At 42.3% G+C, this 19,466-nt stretch overlaps 1 protein-coding gene and 1 long non-coding RNA gene across 41 annotated transcripts in view; one reads left to right on the top strand and one right to left on the bottom strand.

The window, feature by feature from the left end:
- The window catches only part of MAP2 (microtubule associated protein 2), a 334,330-nt gene that overhangs the window by 41,320 nt on the left and 273,544 nt on the right, over positions 1-19,466 (bottom strand). For 30 of the 40 annotated variants that reach the window (XM_083703182.1, XM_083703157.1, XM_083703180.1 and 27 more), the window contains 4 exons: positions 11,117-14,857; positions 10,683-10,889; positions 9,275-9,409; positions 3,889-3,950 (listed from right to left, as the gene is read on the bottom strand). In XM_083703182.1, coding sequence (XP_083559308.1) covers positions 3,889-3,950; positions 9,275-9,409; positions 10,683-10,889; positions 11,117-14,857 — 4,145 coding nt within the window. Of the gene's footprint in view, positions 1-3,888; positions 3,951-9,274; positions 9,410-10,682; positions 10,890-11,116; positions 14,870-19,466 lie in introns of all 40 variants that reach the window. The other 10 variants (XM_083703169.1, XM_083703168.1, XM_083703179.1 and 7 more) reach the window with 2 other exon arrangements.
- On the top strand, positions 6,413-9,365 carry LOC310833350. The gene is made up of 2 exons (XR_014558651.1): positions 6,413-6,991; positions 7,364-9,365. It is a non-coding gene; the product is annotated as an uncharacterized lncRNA (long non-coding RNA).

The following is a 19,466-nucleotide window of genomic DNA, read 5'->3' on the forward strand; positions in this document are numbered from 1 at the left end:
TCTGTACGGCACACTAGCGAAAGAAGCTATGATGTCCTTTTTTTTTACAGGAGTACCTATTTGCAAAACAGCAATGAAATAGCTCCCTGTTAGAATGGTGTACTTTGAATTACAGTTCTCTCTCACTCTATGGCTGTCAGCTGAATAAATGGATGAACTGCCACCCAGCTCAACCCCCCACAAGCAAACCCCATCCACTCTTTTGCATTGATTCCCTCACAGCCAAATACTACTTTCTCTCCCCTCATGATTTTTCCTCTCATTGTTCCTTTCTCTATTCCTCCCTGCTGCCTATGAACATGCTATTACAACAGGGGAGAAAAAAAGGACAGGGGAGGTGGAAGGCTGTAGACAGGATGAGGTAGGAAACACAATGCGTGCTGGTTTCTTAGAAAGTAGCCAAAATGTGTAGTGTATTCCATATATCTACAGTTCCTCCTTCTCTCCTTTCATGCTGTGGCCAGAGTTTTTAAACAGTTGAGAGGTATAAGTAGAGAGAGGGGAATCAATCTTTCTTCATTTTTCCTTCTCTCTCCTTCAAACCTGCCCCATTTCAAGCTTTGCTACCTGAAATGCCTCTTCATGGGGTGGTGGGAGAGGTGATGAGGGAGGAAATAATGAGGGTTGGCAACCAGTAGCCAAGTGGCCACTCTGCCTGTTAAGGTTGCTGCACTAAGACCTTGGATAAAGTCCACTTGGTCCCTGGCCACGCAGGCATTTGAGGAGGATAGGTTGCTGATGCAACACACTGTGACTAGGCAACCACACGATTCTTTCCACTGAAAACAATCACCTTGTGAAAGGGATGTGGACACAAACTCGCAGTTCTACTGAACTCATGAGACTTGATCCAAGGATCAAGGATGTGTGACAATAGCTCCAATTGGTGAATGGGTACCTGCATTCCCATCCATACAAACAGATGGACAGGAAAGTGTATCATGCAGGGTTGTCCATGCACTTGCCCTTGTGACTCAGGAGGTCTGCACTTGTATATAACTAGGTCAGTAGTTCTAGCATGCATGTTAGCATGGTATACTGGTTTACATGCTTGGAAGCTCGAATGCTGCCTCTGTTATTTCACCTAGGCACTGAGAATATTCTGTTCTTTAGGGATGTAGGAACTGAGAGCACAATACGCTGCTGCCATGAAAGATACACCAGTGGAACTCCCCTGATACTGCCAAAACGGGGCAAAGCTGTGGGTGGAATATGGATGGCACACTGAAGGGAGCACATTTATGCTGTATCCTGCATTCCTTTGATACCCAGCCATGCCCCAATGGTGTAAATTTACACCAGCCCTGACGTGGCAGCCCCAGACCTTGATTTTACCAGGACAAGAATAAGCTTTTAAAAAATGAGCAGCCCCTGCATAAATGGCTGTACCCATGCCTCAGCCGTGTCACCGTGATAGAGCACAGGATATTGTGTAAGTTAGCACAGGATATCCTTCATTTAAGATGACCACAATTCAGATGACAGGGTATGTGACATGGGGATACACCTCTCTGGATCTGAACCAGAGATCTCCAGTATATAAAGCATAAGCTCCTTCGACAATTACTCTACTCCTAGTGTCTATGACTGGGACTTGAAACTAGGGCAAATGTCATGTGCTGTTTCTGATTGCTGAAAAGAACTGCTCGGTGGTGCTTGCAGTCATAGAATCATAGAATCATAGAGTTGGAAGAGACCACAAGGGCCATCGAGTCCAACCCCCTGCCAAGCAGGAAACACCATCATAGCACTCCTGACATATGGTTGTCAAGCCTCTGCTTAAAGACCTCCAAAGAAGGAGACTCTACCACACTCCTTGGCAGCAAATTCCACTGTCGAACAGCTCTTACTGTCAGGAAGTTCTTCCTAATGTTTAGGTGGAATCTTCTTTCTTGTAGTTTGGAACCATTGTTCCGTGTCTGCTTCTCTGCAGCAGCAGAAAACAACCTTTCTCCCTCCTCTATGTGACATCCTTTTATATATTTGAACATGGCTATCATATCACCCCTTAACCTCCTCTTCTCCAGGCTAAACATGCCCAGCTCCCTTAGCCGTTCCTCATAAGGCATCGTTTCCAGGCCTTTGACCATTTTGGTTGCCCTCCTCTGGACACGTTCCAGTTTGTCAGTGTCCTTCTTGAACTGTGGTGCCCAGAACTGGACACATTACTCCAGGTGAGGTCTGACCAGAGCAGAATACAGTGGCACTATTACTTCCCTTGATCTAGATGCTATACTCCTATTGATGCAGCCCAGAATTGCATTGGCTTTTTTAGCTCATGTCAAGTTTGTGGTCAACCAAGACTCCTAGATTCTTTTCACATGTACTGCTCTCAAGCCAGGTGTCACCCATCTTGTATTTGTGCCTCTCATTTATTTTGCCCAAGTGCAATACTTTACATTTCTCCCTGTTAAAATTCATCTTGTTTGTTTTGGCCCAGTTCTCTAATCTGTCAAGGTCGTTTTGAAGTGTGATCCTGTCCTCTGGGGTGTTTGCCACCCCTCCCAGTTTGGTGTCATCTGCAAATCTGATCAGAATGCCCTTGAGTCCATCATCCAAGTCGTTGATAAAGATGTTGAATAAGTCTTGGGGGCACCCTCTTTTCTGCCACCAACATGGCATTTCCCCTACATGAATGTAAAGACTGAGTGAGGACATGTCTTCCCCTTTCCTCTAGTGGGCTTCAAATACCTGTCTCTTGCTTCCCAGTCTCATGCATGCCCTATGGAGTGAGCCACTGGAGGTGGTTGCTGCTTCAGTGTGCATCTTGATCTATTGCAGCGGTTCTCAACCTGTGGGTCCCCAGATGTTGTTGGACTACAACTCAAAGCATCCCTGAGCTCTGGCCTTGCTAGCTAGGGGTGATGTGAGTTCAGCAACATCTGGGGACCCACAGGCTGAGAAAGGCTGATCTGTCGGCTGCTTCTGGGTGTAACTTGCACCACTCTCCCAGGAGAGCTGTGCATGCTTTCTGAAGAACCCTTGAGCAGGAAGCTATGTGGTAGCTGCACTGTGTGCTTTCTCCTTTCCTCCCCTTTCCATGTATTGAGCCCATGAGAAGTTTGAACCCGTCTGTAGGGATACCCGGGGACACACAGTGATGGGGCTGTTGCTGACTCTGCTGCTGGGGCTGAAGGAAATGGAGTGCTGTGACACTGATCTGTGGGATGTGTGTATGGTGATGCAGGGAACGTCCCCCATCTTAGTGAATTAAAGGATCCCTCTGTGTTTGAGTGGGACATGGGATCTTGTCCTTATCAGTGTTTCCTGATGCTTCTGAATTTTCTACTTATGTGTTTCCCACTTTCCTCCCAGGTTGAGCAGTGAACGTGGTGGTGTATCTTCAGCTCAGTGTAAAGCTGGTATGGGATTGCTCTCATATAATGACCCTGGCAAACTGATTTCTGGGTCAAAGTAACTGAAACTGGGAATGCAGTGCTAGCCCACTTACCTGGGAGTAAGTCCAATTGAATTCAATGTGGCTTACTTTTGAGCAGACATACCGTAGTTCAGGTTGCCCTTTAAATCAGATTTAAAGGCAAGTACTTCCATTTAGGGGGAAAGTAAATTGGTCTCCTCCACACTGGTAGATGGAAGTCAATTGGTAAAGAATAGTGCAATTGAGGTTATTGTGGTTGTACCATATTAAGTGAATCGAAAATTAAATACATAGTTTAGTAGCTTAATATGTTGCCAATCTCCATTCTACAGTGTGTACCAATTAGGAAGTTTTAATAATATATGAGTAATTCTGAAAATCAATTGTCTTAAAACTGGCAAATGGTTCCTAAAAGATTTTCACCTGTCTTTCAGATATGACCATAAAACCATCTGGAATACAAAAATGAATGTGAAAACATGAATAAAAAAGAAAACAAGTCTACTCACTGAAAGTTTTTCCTTTGCTTGCTTAAACACCCCAGGACCTTGGTTTGTTTCACCACCAGCAGCTATTAGGTACACAGAAAGAAAAAGACCCTTAATGGTAATTTCAAACTCACCCTTAACATATTCAGTTTGAATTGCCATGCAATATTAAGACACAAATGAATTCATTATTAGCAATAGCTAATGCTAATTAAAAAAACAAATTCAAACTAGCAAATAAAAAAAGGTTATCTGGCTTTCTCTGTCTTGGGCAAGGATGTAGAAAGCTTTCCAAGGTAACGTGAGTTCTGGATAATTTTGGAATCTTTTTCAGGCAATCAACAACCATAATATCATAGTATCTTTCTCTGACCTTTTGTGAACATGGGATGAGCAGGGAAGCCCCTCTACTCAGATTTTAAAATAGACTCACATTATTTGATCATGATGAATCATAACCCTGGACCGGACCAAGGGCCCAGTTCAGAATCCACAGTTGGTACTTTGAAATCCAGTGTGTGCAATATATGCTTGTATAATGAAAAATCATTACACAAGGTCACTAAAATGATGATGAAAAGGGAGGAGAGAGCAAGATCATCTGCACTCCCCCCCTCCCCAAGTTTACTTCCTGGTATTTATAAAACATGTATAGAGCTTGAATGTGCTCTGCTATTTTGATCATCTGCTGGTAACCGAGCTATACACACATTGTTAATAACAGTAGCAGGTAGTGTAGTTTATGAAATGCTTGCTAAGGCAGCTGTTGGGCAAAATGCATCTTTGACTCTTCCATTTGTTAAACTATTTCAAATTTTAGTTGAGGCACCTATGGTTGATTATCATTGGCCTAGGCAAATGTGGCAAGACTTGTTTGCCTACAGTTCCAATGGTTTGAACTCAAGTTTATTGCCAACATGACTGCACTTTTCCTTTGATATGTGACCCTCACTTAAATAACATCCTACCTAAAGACAGATGATAATTTGTAGCGGAGAGTATCAAAGCAGAAGACAAAGGAAAGAGTTTCAGTCAAACAATATCTGGCAGAGAATGTTCAGTACAAAATGCCTGTATAATTCCCCCCCCCCCATAAATTCTGCTGCTGTTCTCCTATCCCCATAACAGATACCTCTCCTTTTATTAGACTCCAATCCTCCACTGCCAACCAATAATCCAATGCTCTGAAATGAGGGCAAAACACCTTTATTGCTGACTTACCTGAAAGCATAACAACTCCTCCATCTGAACAATGAACCTGGATCATGACTTCACCCTGTCCTTTGGAGTTTGGCTAACAGTTTAATCATGCAAGAAACATATTTACTCCTGGGGCATACACCATGAAATTTAAGGTGATTAAGACAAACCTAATACATGTTTGACCCAGTTCACATAGCCTGAGCTGATGCCCGTTTGCCCTATGATATCAATGTTGTGATGTCACAAAGGAAGAACAGTCTTACATTTTCAACCAATCAAAGTGTGAAATACAAATTACGACAATGTTTGGATGGTAGTGGTGACTTAAAATGCTTTCTAAAATAATTCCTTTCTTTTCTTTTCCATTCTGTGTATTGAGAAAGAAGGAAAGCCACTCTGAATCAAAATCTGGAACAACTGCAGGTATACTTGATTTTATGAATTAGTTTCTTTTTCTATAACCTAAGCTCTATTGCCATTCTTAACGCCAATCCTTTGCATGTTTACACAGCAGAAAGTCCCACTGACAAATTTAATGGGACTTACATTCCATGTAGATATGTTCAAAATTACTACTATAGAAAAATATACCTGCTAGTGACCTTTGAATTTGCTTACCCACACAAGAAAAAGAGAATATGAGAAATGTTTTATAAAAAACTAAGAGCATTCTGAAGAACCCATGATTTGCAATTACCACTTCTTTCATCAAAATTCACAATTTTAAAACAAGGACATTAACAACATCAGCTCACAATCCTAGCATTTGAGAGACTTATCTTTTCCTGCTTAGAAATTAGCAACTGGGAAACTGGGTAAAATCCATCAGAAACAAATACATGGCTGGCCTAATACAGTCAAATAATCTACACTCTTTTCATGACTAAGAGAAGAGCACTGGCTACCAGCTTCCCAAGATCTCTAAGGCTATCATTACAGGGGGAAGCCTTCCCTGCATTTTCAGCTTTTTCTTTTAAAAAGCCTCTAAACCTTTTACTTATAGACCAAGTTCATAAAGATGCACAAGCCACAGTTGGCCTTAAGACTGTCTGCTCCCTGTTCCCTTCCTCTTTTCCACTTCAGAAGAGATAGAATGTTTTTGCGCCCAGTTTTTAAACTAAGCTAATTACAGTTCCCTGTGACAACTGAACTTGGGGAACTACGGTTTGTTTAAACTCTAGTTAGAGAAAATAGGCCAGGATCTGAAAATCACTTTTAGATCCTGGTTTGCTGTCACAAACCATGCAGAAGGCACATTTCTTCAAGCTCAGCCTTTATGGGGGTAGGGAACTGTGGATCGCAGCACCAATACCTACTTCTCTTTGCATTGATGATGGATTTCCACATGCGAGGACTAGATCATCTCTTAGGCCTCTCATGTATTCTTTATATTGACAGCTGATCATTGCTCATGTGGAACAGAAAACTGAGGAGAGGCTTTCATATGACAAGTGAGCATTGTTGCCAACACACATGTGCGTGCGTGCCAGCCATTGTTTGCTCAAAACTGCTCAACCAGTTGTTTTTCTCCTTGGGGACAGGGAGGGAAATTTTGAATTGACAGACAGCAGGTAAAAAATTCTCTCCCTCCCTTCCTGCACCTCTACTTAGCATGAAGCCACCAACAGCTGTTTTTACCTAAGGAAAAAGTCAGGGAAATTAATCATAGAAATGTATACACTGGCTATATGTAGGGTCTCTACTAACATGGAGATTCCTGTAATTCCCACCTCTGGGTTTCTGAGGGTCTGCTGGAGTCAGAGAAAACACAACTCACTTGGCAAAAGGCTGAATGTAGTTAAAGGCTACAGCCAGCCATCTAGTTGCATTGTTAACATCACCATGTGGTGATCTTTTCAAGCAGAACCCAGTAGTTATAGTAATCGCACATTTTTCTGTCTCAAAACCCTAATCCGGATAGGTAAAGGTAAAGGTACCCCTGCCCGTACGGGCCAGTCTTGCCAGACTCTGGGGTTGTGCGCCCATCTCACTCAAGAGGCCAGGGGCCAGCGCTGTCCGTAGACACTTCCGGGTCACGTGGCCAGCGTGACATCGCTCCTCTGGCGCACCAGAGCTGCACACGGAGACGCCGTTTACCTTCCCGCTAGAAAGCGGTCCCTATTTATCTACTTGCACCCGAGGGTGCTTTCGAACTGCTAGGTTGGCAGGCGCTGGGACCGAACGACGGGAGCGCACTCCGCCGCGGGGATTTGAACCGCCGACCATGCGATCAGCAAGCCCTAGGCGCTGAGGCTTTTACCCACAGCGCTACCCGCGTCCCTATAGTGGATAGTGGTTACTATATATTGCAGGGATTGGCTGGAAGTGGGGGGTCTTGAATCTGCTGAACTTAGATTCCAAAAAAGACTCACCTGATTTGAACAGTAGCTAACAGCCAGTATTGGATCATGGGCCCACTTCAGAACCTGCAGCCCTGTGAATTCCTTTATGATGGTCCAATGGATGGGCACTACTTTCATTCCTCTAATTTTTTATTTTTACTTTTAAACTGAGATGATTTGATAACGTTCTTTCACCCTCAGGGGGAATTGTACAGAAAAACATAGTCTCCTCCATGTAAACATAGAGGTTTAAGAGGAACCCCCCCCCCCCAAAAATGTGTGTTGCATGCTGATTTTAAAAGTGTTCCCATTAAAGATCCACCCAGAAACAGGACGGGATGCACTTAGTTCCACCCGCATGCCCTACTGGCATGAACCTTACTTTAGTGGGTCCAACTGTGCCTAATGACTCATTTTGTGAATCAACATGCTAAGACCACAAAATATTATGTAATACACTATGTGGATATATTTGCTGAGTTACAGTTTTATTTGTGTAGTGGATGAGGAATAATCTGTACAGCTATTTTGAAAATGAAATATAGCCTCCTTTTGTAAAAAACAAAACAAAACCCAGAACTGAAAGGCCAACTTTCTCTCAATATAATTTGGGTTAATCTTTTTAAAAAGCTTTGCAGGTTTGGGTTACTACACGGGATTAAACTGAAGATACAGAGATCTAGTCTATTAACAAAAAGAGTTCTTATATTTGTAAGTTATTAAATGACACACCTATTTACAATTTTATATTCTAAGAAAATACTGAGTGGGAATATTTTTCCAGTGCTTGGGTGAGGGAAACATTTTTCCTGGAGTTAGTAGAATCATCTGATGAATTCTTTACATAAAAGTGTTGAAAGAGAATGAGGATGCTTTTTATTCTTCTTCCCTTGGAAGGATAGGGATCAAATAATGTTAGTGTGTGAATGTGTGAAGAGGCAGAGCATGTGCATGATCCACTTAAGTTTCCGCACGCAGATCCAACTAAAATGGTGGGGTTGTGCAAATCCAATTCTTTTTCATTTCAGTGCAAATCACACAGCGTCGTTCCTTGTAGGTTTGTATCCATTTATGCTTCCACTCGCTGCCTGGAAAGCCCTGGAAAGCCCAAGTTTCTGTTCCTCTGAATGACAACAGAGAGATGCATAAACTGAAAGAATCCCCTATTTTCCCCTCCTGTATTGTCCAAGGTCCTCATTGCAGAAAAAGATGGAAAGTTATAGATTCTTAGTCCTAGTGACTACAGATTTCTTCACTTTCCACTTCCTGGCAGAGCTCAATTCGACCTGAAGGTTTTGTGTTTCAATACATAAAACTTTCAATATACAAAATACGTTTATAGATTTGAAACAGCTAATGCATACAATATAAATACAAGCCGAGCAATGCTGAAATGCTTCTTCTTATTATGCATGAGGAAAAAAAGGGATATAGATGAAAAAAATGTAAACCATGGTTTAAAGCCATTAGCACTTCCCACCAGAACAGAGCAAAATGGAGAGAGAGAAAATAAAACAGAACAAAGCAAAACAGAGAAATTTCTACAACACCACTGTCAAACCACAATGCCAAGAAACAACTACAGAACTTGGGAAATCCAAGCATGACAAGCATACATGATCATGGTCTCTGTTCAAACAAACAAACAAACAAACAAACAAACAAACAAACAAACAAACAAATGCATAATACAAAAAAGCAGTATCATTCATGACAGCAGAAAAAGGTCTCAGAAGGGGGAGTAAGAAAACTAAAATCAAAACCAGAGCAGCCAGTAGAGCAATGAGATTACAAATAATAATAACAATAGTAATGTCTATGTTTGCCAGCCACGTTGCATAAATTCAAGACAGCACAATCACCTGTCTGCTTCCGCTTAACACAGGAGAGATGAGTTGGTCTAGTATGTTTGATAGCAGGTTTTAAAATGATTTTCCTGGAGGGAGAGTGAGCCTGAACTTCAGCTTTTTTAGAAAGTTCAGCTTTCTTATATACAGCTATAGACAAGAAAACAAGAGCATACAATCAGAAATAAAAAAAACCAAGAAACCGAAATATATTTCAACATGACATTTTGGCTGTTGGAACCATGTTTTAGACCTTCAGTTAGAATATGAGCCTACCAAGGCCCAGAGACGACTCGTAGTTGTTGCAGGCAACAACTGACCCTTCATTGGGTAGCAAGTGTCACTTTACCTGTCACCACACTCTGGCCGTGCAAGCCAGGCACCTTCTGTACAAACTGCATAGAATGAGGGCATATTCCCACTCCAGCCTGCACACTCCTGCCATGTAGCATTGCAATTGTACTGGGCAGCTTCCAAGGCTATGTCTGGAAAGGTATGTGCTATGTTCCACTGGTGCAAACAATGGAGGTATTTTCTTTTTCTTTTTGTTAAGTGACAGATCTGCAGGATCTAGGCCTCACTTTGGCTTGGACAAAATACTGGACATTAACCAGGGCTCAAAACCCAGTGGAGCCACAGATCTGACTCGTAAAAGGTAAAGGGACCCCTGACCGCTAGGTCCAGTCATGGACGACTCTGGGGTTGCTGCACTCATCTTGCTTTACTGGCTGAGGGAGCCGACATTTGTCCGCAGTTTTTCCGGGTCATGTGGCCAGCATGACTAAGCCGCTTCTGGCGAACTAGAGCAGCGCACGGAAACGCTGTTTAGCTTCCCGCCGGAGCGGTACCTTTTTATCTATTTTCACTTTGACATGCTTTCAAACTGCTACATGGGCAGGAGCTGAGAATGAGCAATGGAAGCTCACCCCGTCGCGGGGATTTGAACCGCCGACCTTCTGATCGGCAAGCCCAAGAGGTTCAATGGTTTAGACCACAGCGCCACCCGCGCCCCTGACTGGTGCCCACTGACAATTCTCTGCCTCTTGCACATGGGGAATAATAATGGGATATTTTACACACTAGATTCGGCAACTAAGCAGATGGAAAGATTGCCACATGGCTACAAAGAGCACTAGCAAAGTCATGGTACATACGTGACTTTATGCTAGTGTTATTTATTTGGTATTAATGAATCCAAGTAAGCACAGCTGAATTCTCATACAGGATGTTTTCCTACTCCATAAAAGAAAGAAATCATCAGCCTAAACTGGAGTGGCTGGAAGCAATGTAGACTGAATGCCTTGCTGTTAACACAAATGAATATTCTGGATTAAATGTGTAACAGTACTGCTAAAATACTCCTATAAAACAGGTGAACAACTCACAGTATGGCATTATAGGAAAAAGATAGTATTACATGAACCTTTTTTCCTTCTCACTTCATCTCTGGAGACAGTGCTAGGTTCCTTTTTAGCTATTTTTCTTTCAGGAGTAGAAATCCTGCCTCTCCCAGTTTTTAAAGGTTTCTCTTTTTTATGTTTATCAAGAGACGGTCTCCGCAATTCTCTCTCTGCCTTCTCCTCTTTAGGAACAGTCTCTAACTGTTCCGTCATGATGCTCCTATCATCATCTGCAGGATCAGAGTAAATTATAACAACAACAACAACAACAACAACAAAACAGAATTAATAAAATGTTAATAGTGCTTCAGTGGGATTTCATTTTTAAAAATCAGATTATTTCCTATTGTCATTATTTTAACAATATTCCTGAATGTGGTAATATTAATTATTATTAATTATTAATTATTAATGAATAATTTCAGAAACAAAAAAATGAAAAAAGGATAAGGCACACCTTGAGTATCCACCCATATGCTGTCTGTGTCCAGGATGGAGTCATCGATGGTTGTTTCATCTTTATAGTCATCATACGTCTCTGTCTTGTAATCAGTCAATGGGATTTCTTCTTGTTCAGGGGAGCCAGGAGCTTCCAGAGAGCTTTCTTTTGTCTCTGCTTCGACATCAGTCACCCCCTCCACCTCCACTTCAGGATGGACGCTTTCTTCTTCTGTATCAGCCGGTGGTGCTTCTGCAAAGCGAACACTGTGGGAGCTGGTTTCTCCCTCATCGACTGTGGTCTGCACTATTGTGATGAAGTCATCCTCAATTGTAACCACAGACTCTATTACTCCTTTGAGTTCAGGCATTTGCCCAGGGACAGCTTCACACACCTTAAGCTCTTCACCAGGTATCTCAAAGTCCCTTTCTTTGCTTCTTTGCCTCATCTCTCCTTCTTCCTGCTCAATCTCTTCTTTCTTAATCTCTTCCTCTTGCTTTTCTCCTTCTTGTCTACTCTCTTCCTCACCTTCCTGCATGATCTTTTCCTTCTGCTGTTCTTGCTTAATTTCTTCTGCTTGCTCTAGTTTACTCTCTTCCTCATTATCTTCTTTTTGCTTACTCTCCTCCTCTTGTTCTTCTGCTTGCTTACTCTCCTTCTCTTGTTCTTCTTCCTGCAATGCCTCAGTTTTTACAGAGCCTTCCAATCCTAGAGATTCTACATTATCTTCCTTAGGCTGTGATATGTTCTCCATTTGAATTTCAGTTGTTTCGTCTTTGGTAGCTTTATATGCACCTCTTTCTGTAACTGGTTGTTCCACTGTCAATTGTGATGCCATCTCCTCTTCCAACAAAGAAGGGCTTTCTAGTTCTAATTTGTCATCATATGGTTTTAAAGTTTCTACAGGCAAGCCCTCTTGTGCTTGGTCATTATCACCACTTGACTCATATGATTCTTCTTTATCTACTGCTTCTTGGTGAACCAGGTCAGGTTTCGCTCCTTTCTCCTTAACTTCAGTTTCAGACAGTTTATTGGCATCTTTCATTTGAGCAGGTTCTGCTTTTGCAGAATCTTGGGGCAATGTTGAGAGGGTCTTTTCTTGACCCTCATCTGTGCCTTGCTCTGTAAGAGGCTCAGTGACATGAACGCCTAACTTAGTCTGGTTTTCTTGCTCAACTTGCCGAGCAGCAGAATCCATCTCATGCTTTATAGCATCATAGTCTGGTTTATAAGAAATTTCTGCCTTGCCTGTCTCTTCAGCAATGTGAACAGCTTTTTTTTCTTTCTCAGATAATGAAGAACCTTTCTCTTCCAGTCCAACTATATGTTTATCACCTGCATTTTCTAAAGTTGGAGCAGGCTTTGCTTTTTCATGTTCAGTGTCCTCATGAGAACAAACGTCTTTAGAGTCACTTTGTTCCTCGCTTTTTTCTAGCACAGTATCTAGTTTATCAATAGCTTTTCTCTCCTGCTCAAATTCTTTGCCTAAAACTGCTGATTCCCCAGAGGCCTCTCTTTCTTCTTTGGCTCTCTCAGCTGCTGCCAACTTCACTTCTATCAAAGAAAGGTCTGCAACGACACCTCTTCTATTTTTTTCATCAAAGGGACAGCTTTCCCCTGTCAAATTCTCACTGTCCTGTACTGGAGATGGCATTGGCACTGTGTACTTATTGAAAACACAGTAACCTAAATCTTCTAGTTGACTGTCAGCTTTTAGAGTCATATGGTTCTCGTCGGCCATGAGGAGCTGGGCCACTCCACTGTCCTCTACAACTGCTTCTGAAGGAACAGACCTCCTGTGGACTACCTCAGCATCTGCACTCAAAGATGCTTCTCTTGACCTTGTGCCTGCTAAGTCCAACATTTCAGGTAAATCAGGCGCCATTACAGTCCCGTTTTTGTAATAATCTTTAGCCAGGAAGGGTGACTCACACAAAGGCTCCACTTGGATCTCTCCTCCTTGTTTTACTTTGGACTCTTCAGTTTTCTCATCTTCTTCCCTGCTCACTGATGGGAAGGAGGGGGACTTTTCTACTGCTGGAGTAGTGGCTGGCAAATAATCATCACCTTCATCGCCACTAGCATTATCCATAATATCTGAACCTAGTGGTGAAAGGTCATGTGTCCGCCCAAAGTTAAACCCCAGTGCTATAGAGTCCAAGCAGGACATGGGCAGATTAATTGACATACTCCTCTGCTCTATGGCAGATCTCCCACCAAGCCCCAAGCTCCTGCTTAGAGTTAAGTCATCTTTATTTTTACTGTGGAGTTCTCTCTTATCCCCATATACGTTTGGGTCAATGGTGTACATTCTTTCTGTAGGGGAACTAGGTTCCTCAGAATCATCTGGGAAGCCCTGGGCAAGGGTGCTGTATCCCATTTCATGAGCAGGTATGCTGGTGTGTTGATATGCCTCTGGCTGAAATTGCTCAGTGTCTTTCTTAGATATGATGAAATCTTTATGGTAAGGGTCGTAGGTCTCCTCTTTAGTATCACTCAGTTCATAGTAATCATTGCCTTGCTGTAGGATGTCACTCTTGAAAGCTTCATCTTTAAGGGTGGAAGTCTCAAAATATGTAGACATTCCTGATTTATCCTCCTCTATCTGCATTTTGTGAGCTTCTGAATCTGCAGCTGAGAACACTTCCCCTTTCCCATCCTTTCCTTGCAGAGATTCTTTGCTGGGTTCAGCAGTGGGTTTCTCTATTGCTGCAGACAATACAGCTTTATCTAAAGGCTCATTTACTTTTTCAGGAAGTAATTCTTGGCTGAGTCTTTCTGTAGAACTCTCTGTGCCATGCTTTTCCTCTTTTTTAATATCCCATGTTGATGAAACCTCAGTTTTTTCCAACTCTTCTTCTGCTTTGAGAGTACCAGATGGCTTTTTAGAATCAGCTCCTTCTACTTCTTTACCTAAAGCAGTTGTTTGTTGGCCATGAGCTTTTAAAAAATGATCATCTAATATCTTGGGCTTTTGTCCACTGGAAATGGAGTACCCCTCCTCGTCGCTTTCATCCTCTGTCATATCTTTCTCTTCCTCCCAAAGAGGAACATTCTGGGTGGGCGTCTGCACTGTAATTTGTTTTGAGGCATGAGAAGTCAATACTTCAAATTCTTCTTCATGTTTTTTTGCTTGCTCTTTGTCAATTTTTCTATCTTTGGCAATCTCTGAAGCAGTAGATATTTGCATCATGTTTCTACTACCATGTGGCTCAGATTTATGTAGAGTAACTGGCAAAGTTTCAGAAGAAAACACAGTTTTAACTGTGCTTTTTTGGCCCACTGTAAATTCTGAAGATGAGAAACAACCTATGCTTTCATGAGAGGTAAAGTCACTTTTTATAGCATCAAACTGGCCATCTCTAGACCTGAAGGGTTGTGCTTCAGCGGCAGGTTTCTGGGCCTCTGGAGCCTTTTCATCTGTTTTACTTTCTTTGTGCAGCTCTGTTGACAAATCTTTCGGTTCTTTATGTAGATGTGGCTCTCCAGTGAAATCAAAATCTGCTTTTATAGAATTCCTGTCTTCTTTCTTGTGTGGACTGGCATCTAAGGTCTGTCCTGACAGGGTTGGGAGCATTTTTTCTTCTCCTTTGCCTTGTGATTCTGTTATTTCTAAAGTCTCGGTTTTTGCTGGCTGTTGAACTAAGGCATCGTGTATAGGTTGCTCACTAGTCTTACTTCCTTTCTCTGGTTCCTTTGGGCCTAATGGCTCAGCTGCAAAAAGGCCTGCATGCTCCTCATGGATTTCCATCTTCGAAGCTGCAAGTAAATCTGTAGTTGTTTGATTGGATTTTACAACAGATTACTTAAAGCATTCACAGGCAGCAGCAGACTAGTTTACAGCATTATTTGGCATGGCAGAGTGGTTTAAAAAAGGGGGGTCACATGCAATGGTACCTTTTTAGAGGTCTTTTTTAAACAGATGGTTTTTCTCTCTTTTAGAGGGACAAATCTTTATTTAAAGTATTAATAATAACTCCTGTGATACACACAAACCTACCTATAGTTTAATGACAAATTATTATGCTTTTAAAATCATAGGCCAGTTTCCTCACAAGCATTACACTACAGATAAACCCAACTTCATCTTATTACGCTTTATTTTACAATGGGTGATATCCAATGTCAGTCATCCTCAGAATAGACCCACTGAAATCAGTTAAATAACTTAAATCTATTGATTTCAACAGGCCTTCTCTGCCTGACAATGGCTATCACTCAATGATATAAATTCTGAATTACAGTCATACATAGGCATAATATTTGTGATAGGCTGCACATTATATTTAACATTCAAACCTCTAAATCCATTTAATGATATGATTCCTTTTATTTGAGCTCAATCGAATAATAGTTACAAAGCAATTTATTCACCAATTTTCAGTTATTACAGGAGGAACATTCCCCCCTTTCATATATTTTTTAAAATCAGGGATTACTGTCATTAAAGACATTAAATACTGTCTTCAAAATCCAGATGTTAATATAAAATGTGAAGATCTACCACTGATTCAAAACAAAATCAGTGCCACTGCAGCTTCCAGCACATTGCTGAAAAGATCAAGCCTTAGATTTTCTTATTTAAAACTCATGGAAATTGTAATTCTTCATTTGCCTATATCCTTTGGTAACATTTTATATAGTGATGCCTTTCCTAAGCATTATATGCCATGCTTAATAAGACTTTGTTTCCTCAGACAATTACAGGGCCTGCATAATGCAATCTACAACATCATATTACAATCATGGTTACACATGTCTTTAAAAATGTCCTGAAAAATCTTGGCAAAATTCTGTACTCTCAACATATATAATTATTTCAGTGGGAACCATTTCAGCTCAGCATACAGCACAATTTTTATCCCACTTGTTTCAAAAGAAATCAGTTTCAAAAGGAATAAACATTAACACTGCAATCCTGTGCACACTTGCTTGTGAGTAAACCCCACTGAATTCAGCAAGCTTACTTCTGAGTAAGCATGTCTAGGATTCAGCTGCAAAGTATATATTGTTCTTGGTATCCTTCTAAACCCAGGAACAGTAAATTGAAAAACAATTCATCCCGATCAACAGTCCCATAAAAGGTAAAGGTAAAGGGACCCCTGACCATTCAGTCGTGACCGACTCTGGGGTTGCGCGCTCATCTAGCTCTATAGGCCGAGGGAGCCGGCGTTTGTTGGCAGACAGCTTCCAGGTCATGTGGCTAGCATGTCTAAGCCACTTCTGGCGAACCAGAGCAGCACACGGAAAGGCCGTTTACCTTCCCGCCGGAACGGTACCTATTTATCTACTTGCACTTTGATGTGCTTTCGAACTGCTAGGTTAGCAGGAGCAGGGACCAAACAACAGGAGCTCACCCCGTCACGGGCATTCGAACTGCCGACCTTCTGATTGGCAAGCCCTAGGCTCTGTGGTTTAACCCACAGCGTCGCCCACGCCCCTCAACAGTCACATATTTCTATGGAAATATTTGGTATTGCTTCATTTCCCACAAATGATCATTTTGCAACACTAACACTATTTTTAATGATCACATTCTTACATCAGATTAGGCACTGTGAGATAAACCTGTTAAGAACTGTGATCCACATTACGGCTGTGATCCAGAGAACCTGTTCCAAATTGGGAAACAGCTGTCCTTTAGCAGAGCAGTTGTTTCATTTGAACAAGCTTGGAATCCCCTAATCCCCCTAGCTAAGTGCACTATATGCTTCACAGTTCATATAAATCCCCTTGCTTGGAAACACCTTCATTCCAAATTCTGGCTCTAAAAGCGGCCAGCCTGGTGCCCCCGGAAGCTCACAAGGCAGGCATCATGGTGACGGTGCTCAGCACCTGATGAACAAAGGTATGCTGTCTTTGGAGTGCTAACTTTTAGCTAACACGGCTAGTTGCCACAGAGCAACCTGCTCTCTCTGAACAGGTTTATATGCGGGGAGGAAGCCATCCAAGACAATGGTCCTCCTCGTATTTTGTGTTAGTTAATTCTGTAAATTACGGGGCCACTAGGTGGCGCATCAGAAGATGGCTGACAATAACATCTCTCCGACCCACACGAGGTAATTTGGAGGCTATGATGGGGGTAATTAGCCTCCTTAACCCCCCCCCCCGGATTGGGGGGGCGGCCCTTGCCTGCTGTGCCCTATGTTGTTGTTGTTGTTTAGTCGTTTAGTCGTGTCCGACTCTTCGTGACCCCATGGACCAGAGAACGCCAGGCACCTCTGTCCTCCACTGCCTCCCGCAGTTTGCTCAAACTCATGCTGGTAACCTCGAAAACACTATCCAACCATCTCGTCCTCTGCCGTCCCCTTCTCCTTGTGCCCTCCATCTTTCCCAACATCAGGGTCTTCTCCAGGGAGTCTTCTCTTCTCATGAGGTGGCCAAAGTACTGGAGCCTCAGCTTCACAATCTGTCCTTCCAGTGAGCACTCAGGGTTGATTTCCTTCAGTATGGAGAGGTTTGATCTTCTTGCAGTCCATGGGACTCTCAAGAGTCTCCTCCAGCACCATAATTCAAAAGCATCAATTCTTCGGCGATCAGCCTTCATTATGGTCCAGCTCTCACTTCCATACATCACTACTGGGAAAACCATAGCTTTAACTATACGAACCTTTGTTGGCAAGGTGATGTCTCTACTTCTCAAGATGCTGTCTAGGCCTGTCATTGCCCTTCTCCCAAGAAGCAGGCGTCTTTTAATTTCGTGGCTGCTGTCACCATCTGCAGTGATCATTGAGCCCAAGAAAGTAAAATCTCTCACTACCTCCATTTCTTCCCCTTCTATTTGCCAGGAGGTGATGGGACCAGTGGCCATGATCTTCGTTTTTTTGATGTTGAGCTTCAGACCATATTTTGCGCTCTCCTCTTTCACCCTCATTAAAAGGTTCTTTAATTCCTCCTCACTTTCTGCCATCAAGGTTGTGTCATCTGCATATCTGAGGTTGTTGATATTTCTTCCGGCAATCTTAATTCCGGCTAGGGATTCATCCAGCCCAGCCTTTCGCATGATGAATTCTGCATATAAGTTAAATAAGCAGGGAGACAAAATACAGCCTTGTCGTACTCCTTTCCCAATTTTGAACCAATCAGTTGTTCCATATCCAGTTCTAACTGTAGCTTCTTGTCCCACATAGAGATTTCTCAGGAGACAGATGAGGTGATCTGGCACTCCCATTTCTTTAAGAACTTGCCATAGTTTGCCGTGGTCGACACAGTCAAAAGCTTTTGCATAGTCAATGAAGCAGAAGTAGATGTCTTTCTGGAACTCTCTAGCTTTCTCCATAATCCAGCGCATGTTTGCAATTTGGTCTCTGGTTCCTCTGCCTCTTCTAAATCCAGCTTGCACTTCTGGGAGTTCTCGGTCCACATACTGCTTGAGCCTTCCTTGTAGAATTTGAAGCATAACCTTGCTAGCGTGTGAAATGAGTGCAATTGTGCGGTAGTTGGAGCATTCTTTGGCACTGCCCTTCTTTGGGATTGGGATGTAGACTGATCTTCTCCAATCCTCTGGCCACTGCTGAGTTTTCCAAACTTGCTGGCATATTGAGTGTAGCACCTTAACAGCATCATCTTTTAAAATTTTAAATAGTTCAGCTGGAATGCCATCACTTCCACTGGCCTTGTTATTTGCAGTGCTTTCTAAGGCCCATTTGACTTCACTTTCCAGGATGTCTGGCTCAAGGTCAGCAACCACACTACCTGGGGTATACGAGACATCCATTTCTTTCTGGTATAATTCCTCTGTGTATTCTTGCCACCTCTTCTTGATGTCTTCTGCTTCTGTTAGGTCCTTTCCACTTTTGTCCTTTATTGTGGAAATCTTTGTACGAAATGTTCCTTTCATATCTCCAATTTTCTTGAACAGATCTCTGGTTCTTCCCATTCTATTGCTTTCCTCTATTTCTTTGCATTGCTCGTTTAAGAAGGTCTTCTTGTCTCTCCTTGCTATTCTTTGGAAATCTGCATTCAATTCCTGTATCTTTCACCATCTCCCTCGCATTTTGCTTGCCTTCTCTCCCCCGCTATTTGTAAGGCCTCATTGGACAGCCACTTTGCTTTCTTGCATTTCCTTTTCATTGGGATGGTTTTCGTTGCTGCCTCCTGTATAATGTTACGAGCCTCCATCCATAGTTCTTCAGGCATTCTGTCCACCAAATCTAAATCCTTAAACCTGTTCCTCACTTCCACTGTGTATTCATAAGAGATTTGACTTAGATTGTATCTTACCGGCCCAGTGGTTTTTCCTACTTTCTTCAGTTTAAGCTTGAATTTTGCTATAAGAAGCTGATGATCTGAGCCACAGTCAGCTCCAGGTCTTGTTTTTGCTGACTGTATAGAGCTTCTCCATCTTTGGCTGCAGAGAATATAATCA

This window comes from Podarcis gaigeae (genome assembly GCF_964106915.1).
Source record: "Podarcis gaigeae genome assembly, chromosome: 1".
Lineage (NCBI taxonomy): Eukaryota > Metazoa > Chordata > Lepidosauria > Squamata > Lacertidae > Podarcis > Podarcis gaigeae.